Source organism: Lissotriton helveticus, chromosome 3_1 (assembly GCF_964261635.1).
Source record: "Lissotriton helveticus chromosome 3_1, aLisHel1.1, whole genome shotgun sequence".
Lineage (NCBI taxonomy): Eukaryota > Metazoa > Chordata > Amphibia > Caudata > Salamandridae > Lissotriton > Lissotriton helveticus.
The window spans coordinates 2,010,805,839-2,010,828,009 of NC_136061.1; the positions used below are offsets into that span (position 1 = coordinate 2,010,805,839).

The 22,171-nt window shown below is 45.9% G+C and overlaps 1 protein-coding gene across 3 annotated transcripts in view; it reads right to left on the reverse strand.

The window, feature by feature from the left end:
* MCTP2 (multiple C2 and transmembrane domain containing 2) overlaps positions 1-22,171 on the reverse strand; it is an 895,323-nt gene that overhangs the window by 443,120 nt on the left and 430,032 nt on the right. For all 3 annotated transcript variants that reach the window (XM_078683148.1, XM_078683146.1, XM_078683147.1), the window contains one exon: positions 5,118-5,194. In XM_078683148.1, the coding sequence (XP_078539274.1) occupies positions 5,118-5,194 (77 nt within the window). The remainder of the gene's footprint in view (positions 1-5,117; positions 5,195-22,171) is intronic.

The window sequence follows — 22,171 nt, forward strand, 5'->3', positions numbered from 1 at the left end:
CCTAAAAGATGACAGAGTTAAGAGATACTAGATGTAACAGATACGGAGGTTAATACATAAAGGATTAAAATATGTGGTGAAAGTGATGGACAATAAGAAGGCATTTGGAAACTTCCTATCGTGTGGTTTTAGCCGGTGAAGAAGGATAAAGAGAATATCTGAGTTGTGACATGGACATCTCAATTGTAAGGGCTGCATCATAGGGATGTGTTATTATAAATATGACACATATGAAGGTGGACGAAGGGCAGTGGCAGTGCTCCTAGTCCGCTCGCGGTTTCAATCAGGACAACAGTAATTTTTTTTAAACGACCTTATTTTAATTTTGGGCTTTGCTCTGTTTTAAAAAAAATACTTTTGGGTGTGGAGTCAATGTGAGTGGCCACGCTTACCTGTGCTCGATTGCCTGGTTTCCCTGCCTCGGTTCGACGCGGCATTGCCGTTGTGTGGAGGGCGGGGGAGACAGAGACAGGTACTTCCGGTTGGGGAGGGCAGCGGTCTAGTTGCTGGGAGGCCTCTGCCTTAAATTCAACATGCCCCAGCGGCCGCGCAGCGGGCGTCTTTGGTGCGCCAAAGGCAGGCCCGTCTGCGCCTGTCCGCGGCCGACCGGGGCTAGGGGCCAGAACCCCTGCTGGATTTGGTTCGAGACGCCATTATAGCGCTCAGGAACTCCGCGTTCTCTGCCCAACGCTGGATACTAATTGTAAGCACAGTATTAATGTGGAGGGGGAGGGCTGGCAATGTAATTACTGCTCATTTAGGGCGGCAGAACAAGCAGACATCAGGGAGGAAAGCCCTGTACTCAGGTTTGCGCTTATTAACTGCAGATCCTTGAGGAAACATAGAATTGAGATCTGCAACATATTATCAGAGGGTCAAACTGATAATATGTTTCTTACTGAGACATGGCTGGATGTTGACTCCGCACCTGAAATTTTGGAGGCACTCCCTAGTGGCTATGGGATCATGAGAGTGGACAGAATGTCAGGAAGGGGAGGGGGCATCGCAATTACCCATAAGCATGATATCCGGTGCTCCCTTGTACCTGCTGGCATAGATGAGGGGGAAGCTGGCTCCTTTACCATCGGGCAAGCCACTAACTATGTTATGAAGAGACTATTGATTTATAGACCCCCGGGACCACACTCACGCCTCATACCCAGTCTTGTTGACTATCTCATTGAACCAGCTCTCCGATACGAAAAGCTATTGGTGCTGGGGGATTTAAACTTGCATTTTGATGATGCACTTGATTCCGGGGCACATGAGCTGCGCCAGAAACTTGAAGTGCTGCAAATATCTTTAAAATCGGAACTCCCGACTCATAAACTGGGCCATTTACTTGACCCGATTTTCGCCAACTGGGACGCATTGGAAATTAAGCCTCCGCTTCCGGTGTTGTGGTCAGATCACTTTCTGATCACGTTTGTGATAAAGCTGCCCCTGCAAAAAAAGCTGGTGAAAGCTAAGTTTGATATAAAGATAAGGAAGTGGGTGGGCTTTTCGCAAGGGGCCTTTAATCTGGCCTTATTAAGGGATGGTCCCCCTGCTGGCCGGGATGTAAATGGGGTGTGTAAAGCTCTCGAGAGGCATATAACTGCCGCTCTTGACTGCACTGCACCCTGGTCAACTAAAATGGCGACAAATAGACGTAAATCAGCCCTTTGGTTCAGTGAAGTGCTACGGGCTGCTAAATCAACTTGTAAACAACTAGAAAGGCGCTGGAGGAAGCATTTTTCAGTCGACCTGGAAATAGAATACAAAGTCAGCCTTAAATACTACCATTCGCTCATTAGAAAGGCAAAGGCAGCTTATTTTAATACTAGGATCCAAACAGCTGAGAACTCTACAAAAGAGCGGTTTCAGATCTTTAAAGAGATATCCTCTTTGCATCCGTTGCAGTGCCTATTGCGGGCTCTGAAGAGTCATGCAATCGAGTTGCTGAATACTTCGCAGATAAGGTTGAAAGGATTTATTCCTCTTTTCCTGATTCTGCACGTGAGGGTAAATGAATTGATAAGGAATGTGTGGTCTTGTCTGAAATACAAGGTCTCCATAAATTCACTGTACCCTCCCAGGACATTCTAAAAAAGGTGGCAATTTGCATTAAGTCGGGCTCGCCTAGGGACCCTGCTACACCGAGGGTGCTTAAAGGCAGCATAGATGTACTCGAACCTCATTTGCGACATCTATTAGAATTGTCAGGGCAGACAGCGGCCTTCATTCTTTTAGACTTGAGTGCCGTGTTCGACACTGTTGCCCATCATACTTTACTTCATGATCTAGCGAGAGGGGGTGTAGCGGATGGAGCATTAAAGTGGATGGAATCCTTTTTATCTGAGCATAACTTCACTGTTATGCAGGGCAGCTTCTATTCTAGAAACATCAAGCTGACCCAGGGCTCCATTTTGAGCCCTACTCTTTTTAATCTCTATGCCTCTCCCTTGGCTAAAATCTCAGATAAATATGGAATTATTGCCCTGTCCTATGCTAATGAAACCCAGCTGGTGGTCTCTTTGACCCAGGCCCAGGCTGGTGCTGCCTCCAATTTTTTATCCTGCCTTGAAGAACTGGCGGACTGGATGGGAAGCAACTGCCTGAGGCTGAATGGCAGTAAAACCGAGGTGCTGGTGATAGGCAAGGCTCCATCAGTATGGTCTTCGGCATGGTGGCCCCAGTCACTGGGCCTCACCCCCACATCTTGTGAACAAGCTAAGAATCTTGGGATTTGGGTGGATAATAAGTTGTTCTTCGACTACGACATTGGGCGGGTGGCAGGCGCCTGCTTTGGTATTCTGAGGAAACTTCGGAATACCCTTGACGCCCTCCCCACGGAATCTAGGAAAATTCTTGTTCACGCGCTGGTAACATCTCGCCTGGACTACGGCAATATTCTGTACCTGGGTGCTACCGTCAGATGCCTGTGGCGCTTGCAATGTATTCAGAATGTAGCAGCAAGATTAATCCTCATGCTCCCTAAGAGTGCTTCAGCGACAAGTGCGCTGGCCTCTTTGCACTGGCTCCCTATCAGGGAAAGAGTGAAATTCAAGACTTTGTGTGGGAGCCATCGAATTTTACAAAGAAAAGGACCCACATACTTGCATGGTTTTCTAACTCCTTATGCACCTACTAGACTGCTAAGGTCCTGTGGAACAGGTAGGGTGCAGGTCCCCAAAATTAAAAGAGCCAGGATGGGTGGACGCTCGTTTTGTCATCTTGCAGCCCAGTTGTGGAATTCGCTTCCTCAGGCACTCCGGCTGGAGTGTTCTGAATCCATCTTTAGGAAAGGTTTGAAGACGCACTTTTTTCCGGCTTCTTAAATTATTGCCTGTTTATGGCTGCTGCTGCTGTTTGCATTGCTACCGTAGCGCGGGGACACACTGGTCTCAGTGTAACCAGGCGCTTTACAAATGTAATTATTATTATTATTATTATACAATAATTTATGGGTTTTTTTTTAAATCAACATATCATTTTCATTCTATTTTAAAGGACATAACAAAAGCAAGGGAATACTCTCCTGATTCATAGGTAGCTATGTAACATCAGAATCTGTAGTATTTTAAAGAATCCTCATTGTAAAAGCATTGCCCTGGCTGTCGGATGAAAAGTAATTCGAGCACTACCAACAGTTATTCTATTTTAAAATGGAAACAATACAACATTATCTCAAGGAATGTTTCTGCCTGCACACACTCTCAAAGACAACAATTAGAATTTGAAATGCTTTAGCTGGCTGCATGCATATTAGACACAAAGTAATATTTAAAGTCGCTACAATCTGAATTCATAATGGATAGCTAACTCTATGGGACTTCTCATTCGGTACCATCTCATACTTACAATAAAGGGCAAACATCAATAAAAAAGTTATCCTGAAACAAACAATATTAAGCCAAATTTTCAAAGTCCGATGACAGCCTAGTTTTGTAAGTTCTAAATTCTCCACCTCAGTCACTAGACAAATCTTAACATTCAGTGAATTGTGTTTTGAAGTCGGAGTTGTATGCTGCAGATTTAAATCCAGGTAGGATTGACTCAGTCACCATTCTTCATTGATACATTGAGTACCAATTTAAATTACGAATTCAAAAATATAAAAGGTGAAACTATGGAGGAGCAAAATATAGGAGGGGCAAAAACTAAATGGAGTGAAATATATAAAAGGCTAAAACATATTAAGTGTAAAAGAAAACAACAAACTCACGACATGTGGAGTAAAAGACAAATGGGCTAAATCAAACAGTAAGTAACAGGTATGTAAGGTTAAATATATGTGTAAAATGTAGAACAAGAATTAAAAGATACACAGCATAAATACAAGACAGTTTCACATTTTCCATCTCCAGCTTTAAAATGAGACATCCAAGCTGAACAAACCCACATAAGAAATTCAACAAATCTATCAGAATTGACTAGTAAATCCAGTGTAAAGGTTATTAACATACAATCACATAAAATTATATTCAAACAATTAAATCTACACACACTTTAATTTGTTTCAATGTGTGGCTCATGTGTGATGTAGATTGGCTGTCTGTACAATGACATGACATTCTTTAATAAAATTTAAAAAAAGGAATAACTCTACACTATCATTTTCTTTAGTTGAATAGGATACCAGACTCTAGAAAATGTCTTTCAAAACCCTAGGGACACAGACATTTGCTCTTAACCGCAGACAGATTTTCAAAAGATTTGCTTGATGGAGCACTTTAGGGGATCGTATTTACATTTCCAGAGATTATCCTCAGAATCATATGTTTTTTGAAAACTTTATTCATACAATTAAGTATAAACCATAACATAAGCAGCATGAGTGAATAACAGAGGAATGACCAGAACAGTAATCACAGAAGTCATCCTACAATTAACAAAGTAGATCATTCAGCTACAATACCATTGCACCGCTGGCTCCCACCCCATTCCTCAGCATCACAATTAAGTTTTCAAACTTATTTTCCTTTAACAAAATCTTGGCCAACAAGGATCTTCATTGGCATATCAAATCATGCTGTCATCTATATTAGGCACTATTACTAAGTACATATAAATAATGTATTAACACCCAACAGAATTAACAGGAAAGAATGACGAATAACAGTACAAAACCTTACTTATTGAGTTCCAGGTCCCGTAGAGCTATAAATGCAGAGCCCATGAAGTCATCAGTGGTAAAGTCACGATCATACACCTAGCATAGATGGAAAAGAAAAAAAAACGTGAGAATAAGCATCTCTATTATTAGTATATTTTATTTCACACTTCAAAATAACAATGGGTGGCAAAAAATAACAAAATACCGCATCTTCAGCTATTAAAAATGCTTCAACTGGGTAGCTAGTTTTTTGTAAATATTGTACATTTTTACAACATGAACTCTACCATGAGTTTTCAGAAATCTACTTGAAAGACAGGTCACCAGAAATACGAGAACCCTCCACGATGAATTTTCATATCCCAAAATATGGGTCTAAGGGTGACATTATGAATAAAGCTCAATCATATGCAAAAAGCAGTCACAAACAACAGGCAGACAGTTCATGTTATTTTGTTGATCTTTTGAAACTTGTTAAATAAGTGTTACATCTAGTTAACATGTTTCATCGAGCCAACACATCTTTGACTTTTGAAAAGCTGGGAGTGAAGTTATATAACCACCATATCGATCAGGAATACATAAATTAACATAAGTGCTTGCACAACATAGCTCGATAATATGAACCGTCTCATGATTGGAAGACTGAACGTATCTGCTCAGTTTAATATGTTTTTCTAAATGAGAGGTTGATGTATTGGCATGTTCATCTGCCAACATTGTGCGTCACTTTAGTCCTTAAATTATGAAGACAAACTGGCCACAAACTAGCCGCCGAAGACCAGCCAAAGTAGTACTCAGCCACTTTCTCATCAGTGACCTCTACCTCATTCTCCGCATGACTACCTCCCTCTCCCCCACCTACCCCTCCCCCTGGTCAAATCCCATCGTGAGTCACTGTGCTTTTTACGACGATCTTACACGAGGCGTCATATGTTCTCTGTACATTCTACTGTGATAACTTACCTTACGAGTGACATTCTGCACTCTACGACGATATTATGCGATGCGTCATGAATCATTGTATATACTAAAATGCTTAATGCAACCTATGAGTGGTTCATTTTAAAAAAATATATATTTTTATTGATTTTATCCCACACACCAACAAATTATACACCTTTACTAATTCCCCATTTTCATCATAAGCAAAATCCCATTAAACAGAGTTTGCACAGTCCAGTTTTGTTACATTTTCGAGTAATACCTGCAAATTTTCTGTAGGCCATTTCCCAATATATCTGAATGCATCATGCAGTTTACGGGCAAGCATCTGTGGAATAGTACTAATAATGGGTATACACTCCTTGACCATTGAATAGATAAAACAATAGCAGATTGCCCACCCCCTCCCACCCCACCCACTGCCACCGGTGTGTCTCTACTATCCGCTGTCAATACAATTTAGAGCAACAACTCGCTTAGCAGTAATGAACATGTCACCGTTAGTACGGTACGTCCTAAACTCTAATTACTCTATTTGAATAATCACACATCAGGTCTGTGCACGGGGGTATACTTCAGGGTGAGCCCGTTAGCGCACTCAAGACTGAGTTGGCATCTGTATCCCCCACCGGTGTCTGCAGGGACTGAACCAAGGTCTCCCACGCCCTTGCGGACTCCAGTGCCTTATCGTTAGCCATTCGTTTGGCCTGCCGGTGTCAGACTATACTTTCACTTGTTGCCCAATTTGTTAGTTCTGCCTTCCATCTCCTAAAGCTAGGCCCTCCCCTCGACTTCCAGTGCGCTGTAATATCCCTCTTTGCCAACAACAATCCCAGGTCCAGAAATTTGCTTGTTACGTTCGTTTTGGGGGTGAGTGGAAACCAATGCAACAAACAGGTGCCCATGTCCGGCTCAATGCGTCGCTCCCTGATATCGCAGAGCAGGCCTACCACCGCCTCTCAGAATGTACCCAGCTGTGGACAGCTCCACATCATATGATGAAACTGCGCCTTCTAATGCACACCGCGGGCACTGAGCAGTATGTATTCTAAAATACTTTTTTATTTTAGCTGGGGTAAGATATGACCTGTGTAATATGAAAAAAGTATACCAGCTGAAACCTGGCATTCCTAGTACATTTCCATGCTCTCCTCACTAATTGAGCCCATGTTGTCTCGGAGATCTCCCTGCCGAGGTCCCCTTCTCCTTTCCGTCGCAAGTCCCCCAGTGGTTCTGTGCCCTCTCCTACCATGCGTCGGTATAAGCACGTAACTGCCTTGAAGGTCACTGCTGCCATCACTACATACTGGCATGCCATGGCTGTCCGCAGTTTTAAAAGTGACTCCTTCCAAAGTTTCTGTAGTGCTGTTATTAGGGTGGAATGTAACAGGTAATCCCCACGGGGAAGACCGTATCTGTCCTGCAGCGTCTGGTAAGGCAACAGGGCCCCGTCTTCATACAAATCCCCCAATACTTGCACTCCCAGGGCTTCCCACTCAGCCAATGCGGTCCAATCCCCTCCATGCGGTAAGGCTGTACACATACCTAGAGGTTTCTCTGTAGCATATGGAAGGGTGATTCCAGCTCTGCGCTGACTCCAATTCCAGCAGAGCTTTAACGTCCGCTCCTCGCTAGTGAGCGCCCCCAGGCACATCCGCTGTTGGAGTACTATAAAGGACAATATGTGACACGGTATCCACCATCCCTCTGGACCATCAGGGCCCATAAAATCCAGTGCCACTGCTTGGGTAAGCAACTGCAATTGGCCCGCCAAATAATAGAGCTCAAAATCTGGCACCAGTCCCCCCTCGGGCGCATCATTGTGTTCAGCGCTACCTGCCTGCTTCCGTTCCCCCACAGAAACCCCCCAACCAGTGAACGAAGCTGTCTGAAGACGGATCCCGGTATCCAAATCTGTAATGTTCTGGAATAGTATAACAATCAGGGGAGCCCAACCATCTTTAATAGAGCTACCCGGCCAGCCACCAAAAGCATCAAAGTACTCCAAAATGAGACACTATCCTTAAGCCCCCGCACGGCTCTGTCTATGTTACCTTCCAGCAAATCGTCGGACGTATGACAGATATTAGTGTCAAGATAGGGCTACCAACGGGGCTCCCACCTGATGCCCTTGACTTGTGCAGGGCCAGCCCTCGACGGGGTCACCGGGAACAAACAAGTCTTCACCCAACTCATCTGAAGACCCGACACCCTACCAAACTCGGAGAGCAACATTGTCGCTCCATCCATAGCTTCCTCTGTGTTAGCCAGGTACATAAGTAAATCGTCGGCGTAGAGTGAGATATACTGCTCCTCACCGCGTAGGTCTAGTCCAAGGTAATTTCGTCCTGACCTGGCGTGTGCTGCCAATGGCTCAACAGCCAATGCGAACAACAAAGGAGAGAGCGGGCATGCCTGTCGCGTCCCTCGCCCCACCAAACAGGAAGAGGAAATCGTAGTCCCCGTCCGGACCCGAGCAGTCGCAGAGTTACAGAGGATCTCCGTCCATCCCACAAAAGCATCCCCGAGCCCAAACCTCCGCATTACTGTAAACAGATAGGGCCATTCCAGACTGTCGAACGCCTTCTCGATATCTACTAACAAGACAACCACTGTGGCGGCTGTACTGTGATCCTCCCCTAGTATGCGAAGTAGACGTCACACATTCATGGCCGTGTTCCGGATCGGTATAAATCCTGCTTGATCCCGATGGACGAACAGATAAGGGATGGTAAGCTGTCCTATCAGTGGCCTCCTTCCCAGGCTTCAGTAGCGGAATAATGATCACCTCTCGTGTGGAGGCCGGTAGTATTCCAGCTTCTCTTGCCTCCCTGAAAATCACAATTGCCTAGGGACCAGTATATCAATGTAAACGAGTGGAACTCTATTGGTAGCCATCTGCACCGGGAGTTTTGTTACAAGCCATGTGCTTAACCGCACTCCTAATTTCCCCCAGCGTAATCTCCTGTCCAAGCAGGTCCACCTGTGTCTCTTCCAGCTGTGGTAGCGTGACCTCAGCCAAGAAACCGCTATGGCATACTCTGTGACCACTGAGTTCACTGAGTATGAGATGCACACCAATGTATTCCATTTTTCGTTTTTCCCAATTTTTTCAAACACTTTCAACGTTTTTGGCGTGCAAAACGTTCTCCGCGCTCGTCTCATTGCGCTGCAACAATATCAAAAAGTACGGTGGACCCGGCTTCGGATCCACAAAGCTGCACAGCCAAATACAGGATTAAATCCACTTAATCAAATTTGTTTCAGTCTTCTTTTCTTTTAAATTTCGCTCCTTACGTTTTCACTATACTTTTTCCTCAGTCCGATTCATTTTATTAAACATATTATTTCCGCATTCTAAAAAACACTCAGAAGCATGGGGTTCATTCCATGTCACGATTTATTGCCAATGGTCCAATGCATTTCGGGAGGAAATCTCCCTTCGTCAGGGACATCTACAAGTGTAAATAAATACATAACTTTAAACACTATATGCAAATGTAATTTAGTGTCATCATATTACAATCGGAGAGTTACTTAAAACACATCCTTTTGAGCATCTAAGTCATTACCAATTGTTGCACTTTCATGTCTACATGTCACGGTAAGAGTAGGTTTTAAATATGTGTTTGCATATTGTGACAAATCAGAATCAAGGTAAAATTGGGATTTCTCTAAAGGTATTGAATGAAATTTCGTAAGTTGTACCGGAATACTTATTTCATAAGGGGTGAACCCAGCATGTTGCTTTAACTAGTTTAAATATGAAAGTGCAACAAATGGTAATGAAGTAGATGCTCAAAAGGATGTGTTTTAACCCCTTCGGTGCTCATGACGAGCTCAGCTCGTCATGGCATATACCTCTCAGGTGCTCATGACGAGCTGAGCTCGTCATGACCACACCCGTTTTTATTACGGCCAAGCACTGCAGGGGAATCGCTCCAGCAGCCATGAGGTTAAGTAACTCTCAGATTGTAATATGATGACGATAAATTACATTGGCATATAGTGTTTAAAGTTATACATTTGTTTACATTTGTAGATGTCCCTGACGAAGGGAGATTTTCTCCCGAAATGCATTGGACTATTGCAATAAATAGTGACATGGAATGAACCCCATGCTTCTGAGTGTTTTTTAGAATGTGGAAAGAATACATTGAATAAAATGAATCGAACTGAGGAAAAAGTATGGTGAAAATGTAAGGAGAACATTTTTAAAGAAAAGAAGAATGAAACAAATGTGATTCATTGGATTTAATCCTGTATCTTGCTGTGCAGCTTTGTGGATCCGAAGCCGGGTCCACCGTACTCGTAGATACTCTGTGACCCGCAATTTGCTCCGGTACAACTCATTATAATAATCCAAAAACAGCTCATTGATCCCTGTTGGGTATAAACCGGGGTCCCCGTGGGGGAATTTATGTTTAGTATGCGGGTTCCCCCGGGGGGCCGGGTTAGTGAGCCAGGCAAGCAGCGTGCTTGCCTAGTCGCGCTCCGCATGTGAGCGTGCCAGATTGTTCTTGTGAACGAAAAAGTGCAACCTCTCTATTTGTACCACCACAGCCTCCCTTGCTTCCGAGACTTCCCCCTGCCCAGCTGGGTTCTCAGGACGAGCTCTCTCCGCTTTCCTCAGGCGGCGCTGCGCCACTTATACATCCTGCACCAATGTCTTACGCACTCCCACCATTTTAGAGATGCAAAGCCCCCTTACCACCACTTTAAAAGCATCCCATTCTGTCGCTGTCGTTAACGCTGTGCCCTCATTGTCAAAAAAATATTGCTCAATTATGGTCCCAACCTCTTCTCAAGGTCTACCAATGCCTCAGGTCGCAATCTCCAGGTCGGAATCGCGGGCCTCTTCGGGATCCATTGTATCCTCAACAATAATGGGTTATGGTCTGAGAGTGTCTGTGCTAGATACTCACTGTGAGCTACCAGAGTGTGTATAACAGAGGAGCATGACATCGCATCCAGTCGCACATTTAGTTTGTGCAGTGCAGAAAAGTAAGAATATTCACGCTCCCCAGGTGCTGCACGCGCCACATATCTACGAGCCCCCACCTATCATGCCAGTCTCGTCTGACCCTAGCAAGTCTATGTATTGGGGATTCAGGCAACGGTGGATAAGACCTATCCATGCCAGTGTCTGTTATAGAATTGAAATCGCCCCCCAAGAGTACCGGGCCCGTCAGGTATGATGCCAACCTCCCCGACAGATGTGTAAAAAAGGCCGCCTGATCCACATTGGGTGCATACACATTGCATAATGTCACATCTTTCCCATTGAGGCGTCCTGCCACCACAACAAACCTCCCTTTTGGGTCCACCAATTGTTGCATCAGCTGGAAAGGGATCCCTGCTCTAATCCATATCAGTGCACCCCTGGCAAAAGTGGAGTGTGTTGTGTAAAAAAAGATACCCCCTCCATCTACGCCAAACCTTTAGCCCGAGTAATATGTGTTTCCTGTAGGAACGCTATTTGGGCTCCCCGACATACCAAGTAAGCATGCACCTTATGACGCCTCAACATTGTATGCTTCCCCCGAACATTCCATGTAATGCATTTTACTTCAGGTAATGTCCCCATACCGCATTGGTAGTCTCACATATTACTGCTCTCCCCCTATAGACACACCAGTAGCCCCACATCCCCCATCAACTACCCCAAAACCTCACAAACCCCCTGCCCCAGGAACAGGCGCTAAGACTCCAGTACCCATCCAAACCGGAACCCCAACCATATCCTCTAGTAGCTACTGAGGATACACAAACCCAAAAACAAGTACGGGAGGTGGCCAAGAGCCAAGAAGACCAGACTCACTGTGTCGCCACTTCCTGGCGCCATAACCCTAGGAAATCCGTGGCTCCCGAGTTCCAGAGGTGCCCACCATACGAAGAGAGCCAGTTCATTACAAAAATGTAGTATCTCCAGTGCCTACCACCCTCTGCAGCCCCAAAACTGAAAAGCAATACAATCCCCATTCGGAAAAAACACCCATGCACCAGGCCCCGCACCAAAACATCTAAGCATTCTGTTAAAAGTTAAGCATAAACAATTTCATTGGCTGTCCCCGGTGTAACCTGCAGCAATGAAACACTTCCTGTCTCGGAACCCTCTGATTCAGTCCCATCTCAGCCCTTTTCCGATTCCGTGCTCCGCACTGATTGAGACAGTCTCTCCTGTGAAATTTCTGACACCGCCTTCAGTGCCGCCAATCTCTACGTTTCCGTTTGGGTCATCATTGTTCCTCTGGTGCCTGGACGATGTCGCCTGATATGCTGCGCTGTCGGCCTCGTGTTGCGCCCTGCCTCCCCAACTCCAACTCGATAGGCCTCCAGCCAGGCCCACGCCTCCTCCGGACTATCACTAAAATGTGTTTTACCGTCCAGCATTATTCAGAGGCGCACAGGGAACATCAACGAGTACTGCAGTCCGTCATCCCGCAGTTCCTTCTTGATCACCAAAAATGAGATGCGACCTCTTTGCACATCAAAGGTGTAATCCGGGAACAAGGTCACCTTACCATTTTCAACTTTGTAGGGGCCAGATGATCAGGCTTTGTGCAGCAGCAGGTCCCGGTCCTTGTTGTGGAGGAGTTGCGCCACCAATGGACTAGGGGGCCTCCCAGGCACTGGTGGGCGAGCCGGCACCCTGTGCGCCCTCTCCATGGAATAAAATGGAGACAGCCCCTCTGGTGCCACTTCAGTCCTCAACCAGCCTTCTAGGTAGTCCACTATACTGGTCCCTTTCACTCCCTCCGGCAGCCCTACCACCCGTATGTTGTTCCGGCGGTTTCGGCCTTCAGCATCCTCGGCCCGTCGTTCCAGGGCATGTAAGCAATATAGAACATCCCCCATCTTGGTCTCCAGGGCCTTTTTAGCCGGCTCCACTGTCTCTAATACAGTTTCAGTCTGCTTCACCAGGTGCGAGAGCTTAGCATGGTCTGCACGGAGAAGACCCAAGCCTGTTGCAACATGCGCAATATTGTGCTGTAGTGCCTCACATATGTCAGCAATGGCTTTCAATATTTGGTCCACTTGCTGTGGCACCAGGGTCTCCAGTGGTGATTCCGCTGCTTCCTGCTTCCCAGAGTCCGTGGCCGAATCCTCAGGGTCCTGGGATGTGCCCCCCTGTTTCCCACGTGGCTTTTCCATGGTCTGCTGTGCTCCCTGCCTCCTCTGGTCCCTCCGCCGGTGCAAAATCGGTCCGCCCTGCCAAGAGGGTTTACTATTTTTCCTGGTCACACCCCTTTAGAGTGGGCAATCGGGCTGCCTGTCTGTTAACGCTCCACATTGTGCCCCCAGCCAAATGTACCCTCCGCAATGGCCCACTTTCCTCTGCAGATGAGTATGAGGGGCAGGGCCTCAGCCGGAGGCAGCCTTTCCCGACCCAGTCCCATCCAGCGGCAACGCACCCCTCACGGTCCGGCCCCGCCATGTAATTAGGCGGTGCCAGCAAGTGCGCAGGTCGTCGCCCTGATTAAGCGCACCAATATCCAGGGGCGCCCTTCACTCATTCACCTCAGGAGCGGCCCCCTTAACCGCCCTCTATGCCCTTGCTCCCTCGCCATCCGGTGCAGAGTGCTCCGGCTGTGCCACCGTTCAAGATGGCGCACAGCTCCCTCTCCTCCAACCAGTCTCTGAGCCCCCCGCGGTGATGTCGATCACACCGCAACAGCATCACCACGACCCCCATTCACTGCCCACTCCGGGGTTTGGGGGGACGCGGAATTCTGATAAGGGCACTGCAAAGCTGCGGCGCAGTTACACCTGCGGCCAGGTCCCAGTCGGTTCGGCTGCAGACTCTCCCAAAATGGCAGTCCACTCCGCTCGAGGCCCTCCGGCCGTATCAGCTCACCAAGTCTTTATTTGAGGGTATTTCTACAGGTCCCCCGAAGGTCTACACACATCGGGGGCCAGCTCCGGGTGCATAGCTGCCTCCACCACTCCTCACCGCCGTCCACTGCTTGTCAATAATCCTCTCCAGTCGGACGCTTCCACATGGTCTTCGCTGCTTTCTGGCCCCCGCCCAGCGCTGTCCGTTGGAATCGCCCAAACACCGGTCCTGGCGCCGCTACTTACTGTCCTCAGTGCCCCTTCGCCCTCCGGGGACACCACTCCGCTCCAAGCTTCGGGGGACCTCCAGCCTGCAAGTCGCCGAACCAAGTGCCATCTTGAGGACTCTCGGGTCGGGCTCTAAGCACCGCTCCATTTCCAGCTGGCAGGGAGAACCCATATTTCATCGGAACTGCCGCCCTCAGCTCCCCAGGTCAGCCAGCACAATCCCTGGTCCGCAAACAGCACTTTTGCAGCTCTCTATCCAGGATAAATACTGGGGTCAGTGCGGAGCTCCCAGCTCACTCGTCCGTCCTCATCTGCCTCGTAGCCACGCCCCCCATCCTAAGAGTGGTTCATGCTGTAAAACCCTTCAATACCTTCGGGTCTGGCTAACGCTATAAAAAGCTCTTAAAATAAATAATTGAAATAAAATAAGACTGCACCTTTTTTGAGGTACAACTCTTTTGGGATCAAATCTGACTTTGCTGGGATGAGTACACAGTCATCTGGATGCATAGTCGTTTAGTGATGTCGTTTTTTAGCAATATTGCACAGCCAAAGCGTTTCGGTCCAAAGACAATGGGACAATTTGTGCCAAAGCCACGTGACCATGAATGTAAATGTAAAATGTAAATGTAAAATGTAAATGTGGGTGTACTTGTAAAGCGCACTGCGACTCCATGGAGTATCCTGGCGCTGAAGACCGCTGGGGAACACGTCCTGGTTTTCCCTGTGAGATGGTCCCTTTCTGGGTATCTCCAAGGTGAAACCAGGCATCCCCGGCGTCTGTGGGGGGCCGTTGTAGAGATGAGGCAAGCTTAATGCCCAGAGTTGCCGAATGTGTTCCCTGGTTAGAGTAGGCACCGAGGCGAGAATTATCGAGTCCGTTTTGACCCTGGTCCACGACCCTGCCGCGTCGCGAATTGAACCCTGGTCCCGGGCCGTTCTCTGCTTACGGGTCTGCCGCCTCTAACCAGTGAGCCACACCACTCCATGAGGCTATGTTGTGGTTTCCAAGTATGGACCCAGACGACTGCCGGAAGAACGGATATGATACTATTTAATATAACTCAAGAATGGAAGATAATTTATGAACAAATACTTTCCTTTGGATAATAGCAAATTACCCTGAAGGAGTCCCATTGTCTTTGGAACATAACGCAGTGGCTGTGTTCATCACTCTCATTGCAGCTGTGTCAATTATTTATTATGGAATAAGAAGAGACTACAGAACATCAATTTGATCACAAACTACTGGTTTTGTTTTTGGAAGATTGAACAATTATTTTTGGACTTACATACAAATTATTATAGGAGAGTTGACCTACTACTTACAGAGTGCCATGTTCCATATCCTATGCCGTATAAAGGCATGTTTGCCTCTACACCCACATCCATAATATGGCACGGTGCAGAGGCAACTGATTCCCTCATTTGCATGGGGCCACGCCTCCATGCAAATGAAGAAGCACCCTCTTATGATTGCGCTGGTGCAACATGTGCTCCAGCACTATGTTTATTTGCAACTAACATCTGCAGCCCCAGCTGTAATACCATTGTGCCTCAAGGGCACATAAAGCGGTCAAATAATGGCCCAGGATTTGAGTCGTGAAGTGCATGTGCTTTCTTTAAAGTTTCAATTTGGCTGCCGCCATTTGGGCAACTTGCAGGCAAGAGTTTTAATTTTTGGCTGACAAAAGTAGAGTAAATAAGCAGAGGCAAATCAGAAGTTGCTATATTTTCCCAATAGTAACACTCAGCCTGCTGGGACACCTTAAAATGTGAGGGGGTGTCGCTAGAGGTGTGATTGTTGTAGAAGGTGCTGACTACTACTCTTCTCAAGGAAACTCCGTGTTCAGAATGCCTCCTAGTTTTTGCACTTCGTGCTCTGAGTGAGTTACATTTTGGTGGCAGACCAGATTGTCAACACCTTATGGGGTATATACTTTCAGAAATCTCAAATGCATTATTGTTTAATTGGTGAGCAGGCAAGTCTTAGACCCCTTTGTTGATTCTGTCTGCAGGGGAAGAATAAATGGAGTTGTCTATTGCCAGTCTGACAACGATGAATGAGCTTGTGTGTACCTTCGGGCTTTTACAGAGGGCACAGGTAGATTGTCATGCTTATGCGCCAAATGTGATGTAGGAAGCCACTTGCATGAACGTAGACTGGAAGGAATTGGCTTGAGTTTCTGTAACAGTCAGATGAGATAAAGGCACTATAACAGAAAGTGCTCACTGCACGATTCACGGGTGCAATTTATAAAGCAAGGGGTTTCTAGAAAATTTAAATCATGGATCTTTGCCATAGAAGTCTACTCATCCACTCACTAAAAGGAGTTCACTTCCATTTAAAGCACACAGCAGAAGTATAACAGTATCTATGTTTTAAATGCTGCGTATTCATGTATATCGGATGAATTGTTTTAAATACACCTTTTTAGTGTAGATGCAGAAGGCTGAATCAATGTTCATCCACTACATTAACATTACATAGATGTTCTGTCAATTGTCTGAATACTCTTAAAACGGATACAGAGTATGGTCATGAACCACAATGTAATATGACATGTGAAGTCAGTCAGGGGACTGTGATAGTTACTTGAGTGAATTCAGATTCTCCTTCTATATTCAAAACTATGTCATTTTATATCCAAAACGATGTCATCTGTGGCAGACCACGAGGACACAGAATAAAACACTAAAAACATGTGCTTTTAACAATTGTGGTAAGGTTAGGTACATTAACTTTACAGTACCATTTTAATGGTGCAATAGGAAATTATGCTAGATGATAATTTGTGTAAACACCTGGGGGCTAGACTCTTTCTTGTAAAGGCAATAAACAATGTCATGGCTTTTTATTGGTGGTTGGTACAAGGAAAAACAAGCATTGACAAAGCCAGTAGATATAGGTTGAATGCGGTAACACATGCAGCCAATTTGCAATACAATGCAATGATTAAGAATGCCTGGAGCAATGGTTTTGAATTTATTTCTGTTGACAAGATAATTTCTACTCACGGCTAACCCTCTACCTTGTATTGAGCAGCATTCCGCTCCTATTTACAGGCAAATATGTTGCAACATATGCATAACATATACAATTCTGTCCATACAGAAAAAAAGATTATTCAAGCCACAAGCCAGTAGAATGATGAAACTATTCCTATCCACACTCTAAAGGATAGTTTTAAGAATACAATACCAGAAAAGCCTTCCGAAGTGTTTTATTCTCAATACTTAATAAACATAAAACAAAGCATAACCACCACTCACGAATATTTCTACACTGGTTATCATTAAATACTGGACAAGAGCTATGTTCCTTTGTAAAACTGAAACTATGTTTGCATTATGCCTCATGTATCTGAAAACATTGTTATGTTATAAAGAGCTTGTATCGCGCACAAATACTCTAGAGTGTCCTGGCGCGGGAGTGAGCTGGGGTGGAGCAAGCAAGAGCCATTTAGAAGAGCTGACTAAACAGATGCATCTTGAGGCGTTTTTTAAAGTCGGAAGTCTTGAATGTGCTGTAGATCCGTGGGGAGAGCATTCCAGGCAGCTGCTGTTTTTACAGAAAGAGACTGGCCCCCCAGACGTGATCTCCGAAACCGCGGAATAGCCATCCGACATAGAAGGGCAGATCACAGGGATCGATTGGGCACATACAGAGCAAAGCGCCTTCTAAGATGCACGTGACCTTGGCCATGGAGGGCCCTGTGAGATAGGGTAAGGGCTTTGAATTGCACCCGCTGGACCACAGGCAGCCAGTGAAGATCCTGCAAATGCTGCCGAACACTAGATCTCCTAGAGATGTTGAACAGGAGTCTGGCTACGGCATTCTGTATAATTTGAAGTTTTTTAAACAAATACCCAGGAATGCCAATGAACAAAGCATTGGCATAGCCGAGGAGGGAGTGGATAAGGCACAGGCTTTGGCCACTCTTGAGAGCAATGGAAAAAGCCTTCTTAAGGCCTTAAGGGTGCCAAAGCAGACTCCGGTAAGTGTTTTAACATGATCTGAGAACCAGAAATCCTTGCTGAACCACACCCCTAAGGTTTTTGCCGGGCCTCCCTATGAATTAGGACAAGAGAAATCTGGAGGCCACAGAGATTGTCTGAAGGCCGGGGGAAACTTGCCGTACAAGAGAACCTCCGACTTGTCCTCATTGCACTTTAAATGGGCCTGTGCAAATCAGCGAAATACGGGCTCTAGGCACGTCTGAGCGATGTTAGTATTCAAGTCCGAGCCCCTCCAGGTAAATAACAACTGGGTGTCATCCGCATACGGTATAATGTTTGCTCCCAGCTCCTCTGCCAGATAAATGAAAGGGACCAAATATATACTAAATACATTGACAATACAGAATCATGAACATTTACACTTGCACAAATTACACCAGATTTCAAAACTGAAACACTGTTCTGACAACCAAACAACCATCTGGGTCCATTTACACAAATGCCCCGGGGGAGCAATGGGCTTTTGCACCAACTTTCTGCACACATGGGGTAATTTGGTATTACAGAAGGGGCGCAAATGCTTGTGCGGCCCCTTCTGTAATACAGATAGCTCTGGAGCACCTATACCACCAGCGCTATCATGAGGGTGTTCCCTCATTTGCATTAGGGTGTGGCCCCAAGCAAATGAGGCAATCCCTTTACCTCTGCACTTGCGCGGTAGTTCTGACGCGGGAGCAGAGGCAAACATGCATTTAGAAGGCGCACTAGAAGTGTGCCACTAAAAGGTGGCACACTTTCATTGAGCCTTTTAAATGCAGCCCTCTAAAGTGATGAAAGGGGGTTCCATGGAATCTCCGAAGACATCACCTTGCACGCGAATGCTGTCACTTAATGCACCCACCAGCAAGGAGTCACAATGAAGTCACAATGAAGTCCCCTTCGCAGATCACAAAACTGTCACAAATCTGTCAAGAACAAGCAGTTCTTGACAGATCTAGCACCAGAAGACGGGCGGCTCACCTCCTACACTACATCATGCTGGATAATGACCTGGTGGAGGTATGGCGACTGCAATATTGGCACAGATGAGAGCACATGTACCACATACTCACAAAGTTTGTGGTCCCGCATAGACTTCTTTCTGGTTACCCCTATACATCTGCGCCTGTGTGGTCCTAGTGGATCACCTGTCACGGATGCTCTCGGACCATTCCCCGGTGCTCATGGAGCTCTCGACTGAGAGTGACCCTACAAGAGCGTTCACATGGCGTCTTCTATCTGGGGTGCTCCGCGATCCACCCTTTCGAGAGGACATTTGAGCTGCTATTGTGGACTGCTTCACCCTTAATTCTCAGATAGTGTCCTCTACAGGCCTCCGATGGGAGGCTTTTAAGGTAGTAATAAGAGGGGCATGTATATCTAAATAATTGGGTATAGTGCGCTACATGCAGGACCAACTGAGTAACTTGGAGATGGATACCTGCAATCTGGATTTACTCTATGTCACGACAGGGGCTGCGGCGACGCTTGGGCCATTAAGCAATAGTTTACCGAGTACTGGCTGACCGAGAGCTGCATTAATTGGCTAAGGAATCTAGGGCAAGAATGTATGGTGATGTATATAGGGTGGGCAAGATCTTAGCTCGGCTGATGCGGAAGCTTCGGACTGCTAACTACATCCCAAAGATAATGGGCGAGCAAGGGGAGACCTATAGTGACACTGATGGCATTACCCAAACCTTTAACCGTTTTTACATTACCTTGTATCAGGCCACATTTCACCCATCCATAGAGCAATTGACGGTCCACTTGGATTCCATACAGCTTCGCTGACTGGAAAAGGAAACAGGCCGTGCCAGGATGTTGCCTTTACAGTTGAAGATATCGTGCAAGTGACCAGTGCCATGCCTGGTGATAAAGTGCCTGTGCTGGATGTTCCTGCTTTTCTTCTATAAGGAGTATGCCCAGATGCTGGCACATCACTAACTTGCGATCTATGAGGAGGCCTTTTGGGTTGCTCAACTCTTCCCATCCCTACGGGAGGCTCTTATTGTTATTATACTTAGACCAGATAAGAATCCCGGAATGTGTGACTTTTATAGACCCCTCTTTATGATCAATGTGGACAATAAAACACTGGCCAGATTGATCGCATACCAGTTTGGCCCCTATGATGCAGACTAGTGTCTGGCCAGACCAGTCGGACTTTGTCACTGGGGACTCAACTGCCCACAATCTTTGGACAATGTTTGCCCCACTACATACCTTAAACCAGAGCTGCAGCCTGCTGCATTTTATTGGACATAGCTAAACCATTTGATTTGCTTGAATGGGAGTATCTCTTTAGCTTGTGGCCAGCCTTGGTGTTAGCCAACAATTCGGGCTGCGAACCCAGCTGCTCTATACGGATCCCATTGTATGCCTACCAGTAAATGACGTGGTCAACCTGTTTCTGGTGTCACGTGGAACTTGACAAGGGTGCCAGCTGTCCCTGTTATTATTCGCGATAGCTATAGAGCACTTATCAGCCTGTCTGCAACAGCATTACTCATTTTGTGGGCTCAACTATACTTTTAGATGCATAATTTTCTCTATGTATGTGGATGATGTCACACTTTACATCGAAAATACTGCCACCAATTTATCTCCCATCCTTCGAAAGTTTGTCAGATATGGGGAACTACCCAAAATATCAATGAATTAGTCAACGTCTGTTGTTATCTCCTTGATGCGGGGCATGGGCAAGGCCAGCCTGAGTATCCACTGTGCTGGTCTGATGTGGCAGTTAAATACTTAGGGATTAGGAATTTAGTAGGAACTTGTAAAAGGTTTGGCATGAAAATTAGGAGAAAATGCTGATCTAGCTTGAGGACAGAGTGCCATTTTGGAATTAGCCATCGCTATCCATGACAGACAAAATTGCAATCGCCAAGATGGTGGTCTGCCCAAACCACTGTATCTCTTTGTGAACAACCCTATTATGCTAACCTAGGGCTTCTTTACTCATTTCCAAGCTGCCCTCACTGCCCCAGTGTGGATGGGCCAACAGCCCAGAGTCACCTTGTGAGCTTCTTATGCTTACATTTGAACACAGGAGCTCTGTGCAACTGACATGGAGCTGTATTATTAATGCGCTCAGGCCTAATTTGCATACTATTGGCACCATCCCACTCCTTAGTAGAGAAAAGCGGCATCCCTTTGGTAGTACACTTTTATTGGACTCATAAATTCACTCACTTCCCACTCATCAGCAATATTTACTATAATGCAAAAACACTGTAATGTAACCCCTTGATAAACATACCACCGGACTAGAAATATAGCGCTTAAAGATCATTTAATTTCGTAAAACCTTATTGTTACTCAGAGTTGTTTTTGTTTCTTTTTGAAAAGCACAAGAAAAAATAAATATTAGGCATAAAATCATGTGAACTATTTTTTGTACAATTCAAACATGGCATGCAGTATTTAATCAGATATAGTGTGCACTTTACATTGTTCACTTTACATTAAAATCCGGCGCAATTGATTCACAAACCTACAAATGAAAATTAAATAAATCAAAATAGGAGACCCCAATTACACAGTAAACAAGCATTAGAAATGCAATCGGGCTCGGATTTATTGGAGTTTGAGCTAATGGCATTGTAAATGCCAATGTCTTTTTGCCATGTGTTATGGAGTGTGTGCATGTGGTGTGCAGTGGAAGTATGTTGGTTGAATTGTAATTTTACCAATGGTGGCATGCTGTGCTTTATATGAATATGTTTAAAAGTAAAGTGTACCATACTGCGATTGCTTGGTGGAAAAGTGCACTGCCGGCTGGAGGTGTGTGTGCCTGGTGGAAGGGTGCACTGATGGCTGGTGGGTGTGTGCTTGGTAAAAGCGTGCACAGATGGATGATGGTTGTTGGTGTTTGTGCATGGTGAAAGCATTCATTGACGGCTGGGGGTGTGTTGTTGTGTGTGTTGTTTTCTGTGTGCTGGTGAGTGTGTGGTGGTGAGTCTGTGGGGGTGAGCCTGGGGAGTGAGTGTGGTGGTGAGTGTGTTGTGTTGAGTGGTGACAAGTGTGTGGTGTTGAGAGACTGAGGTGTGTGGTTTGTGT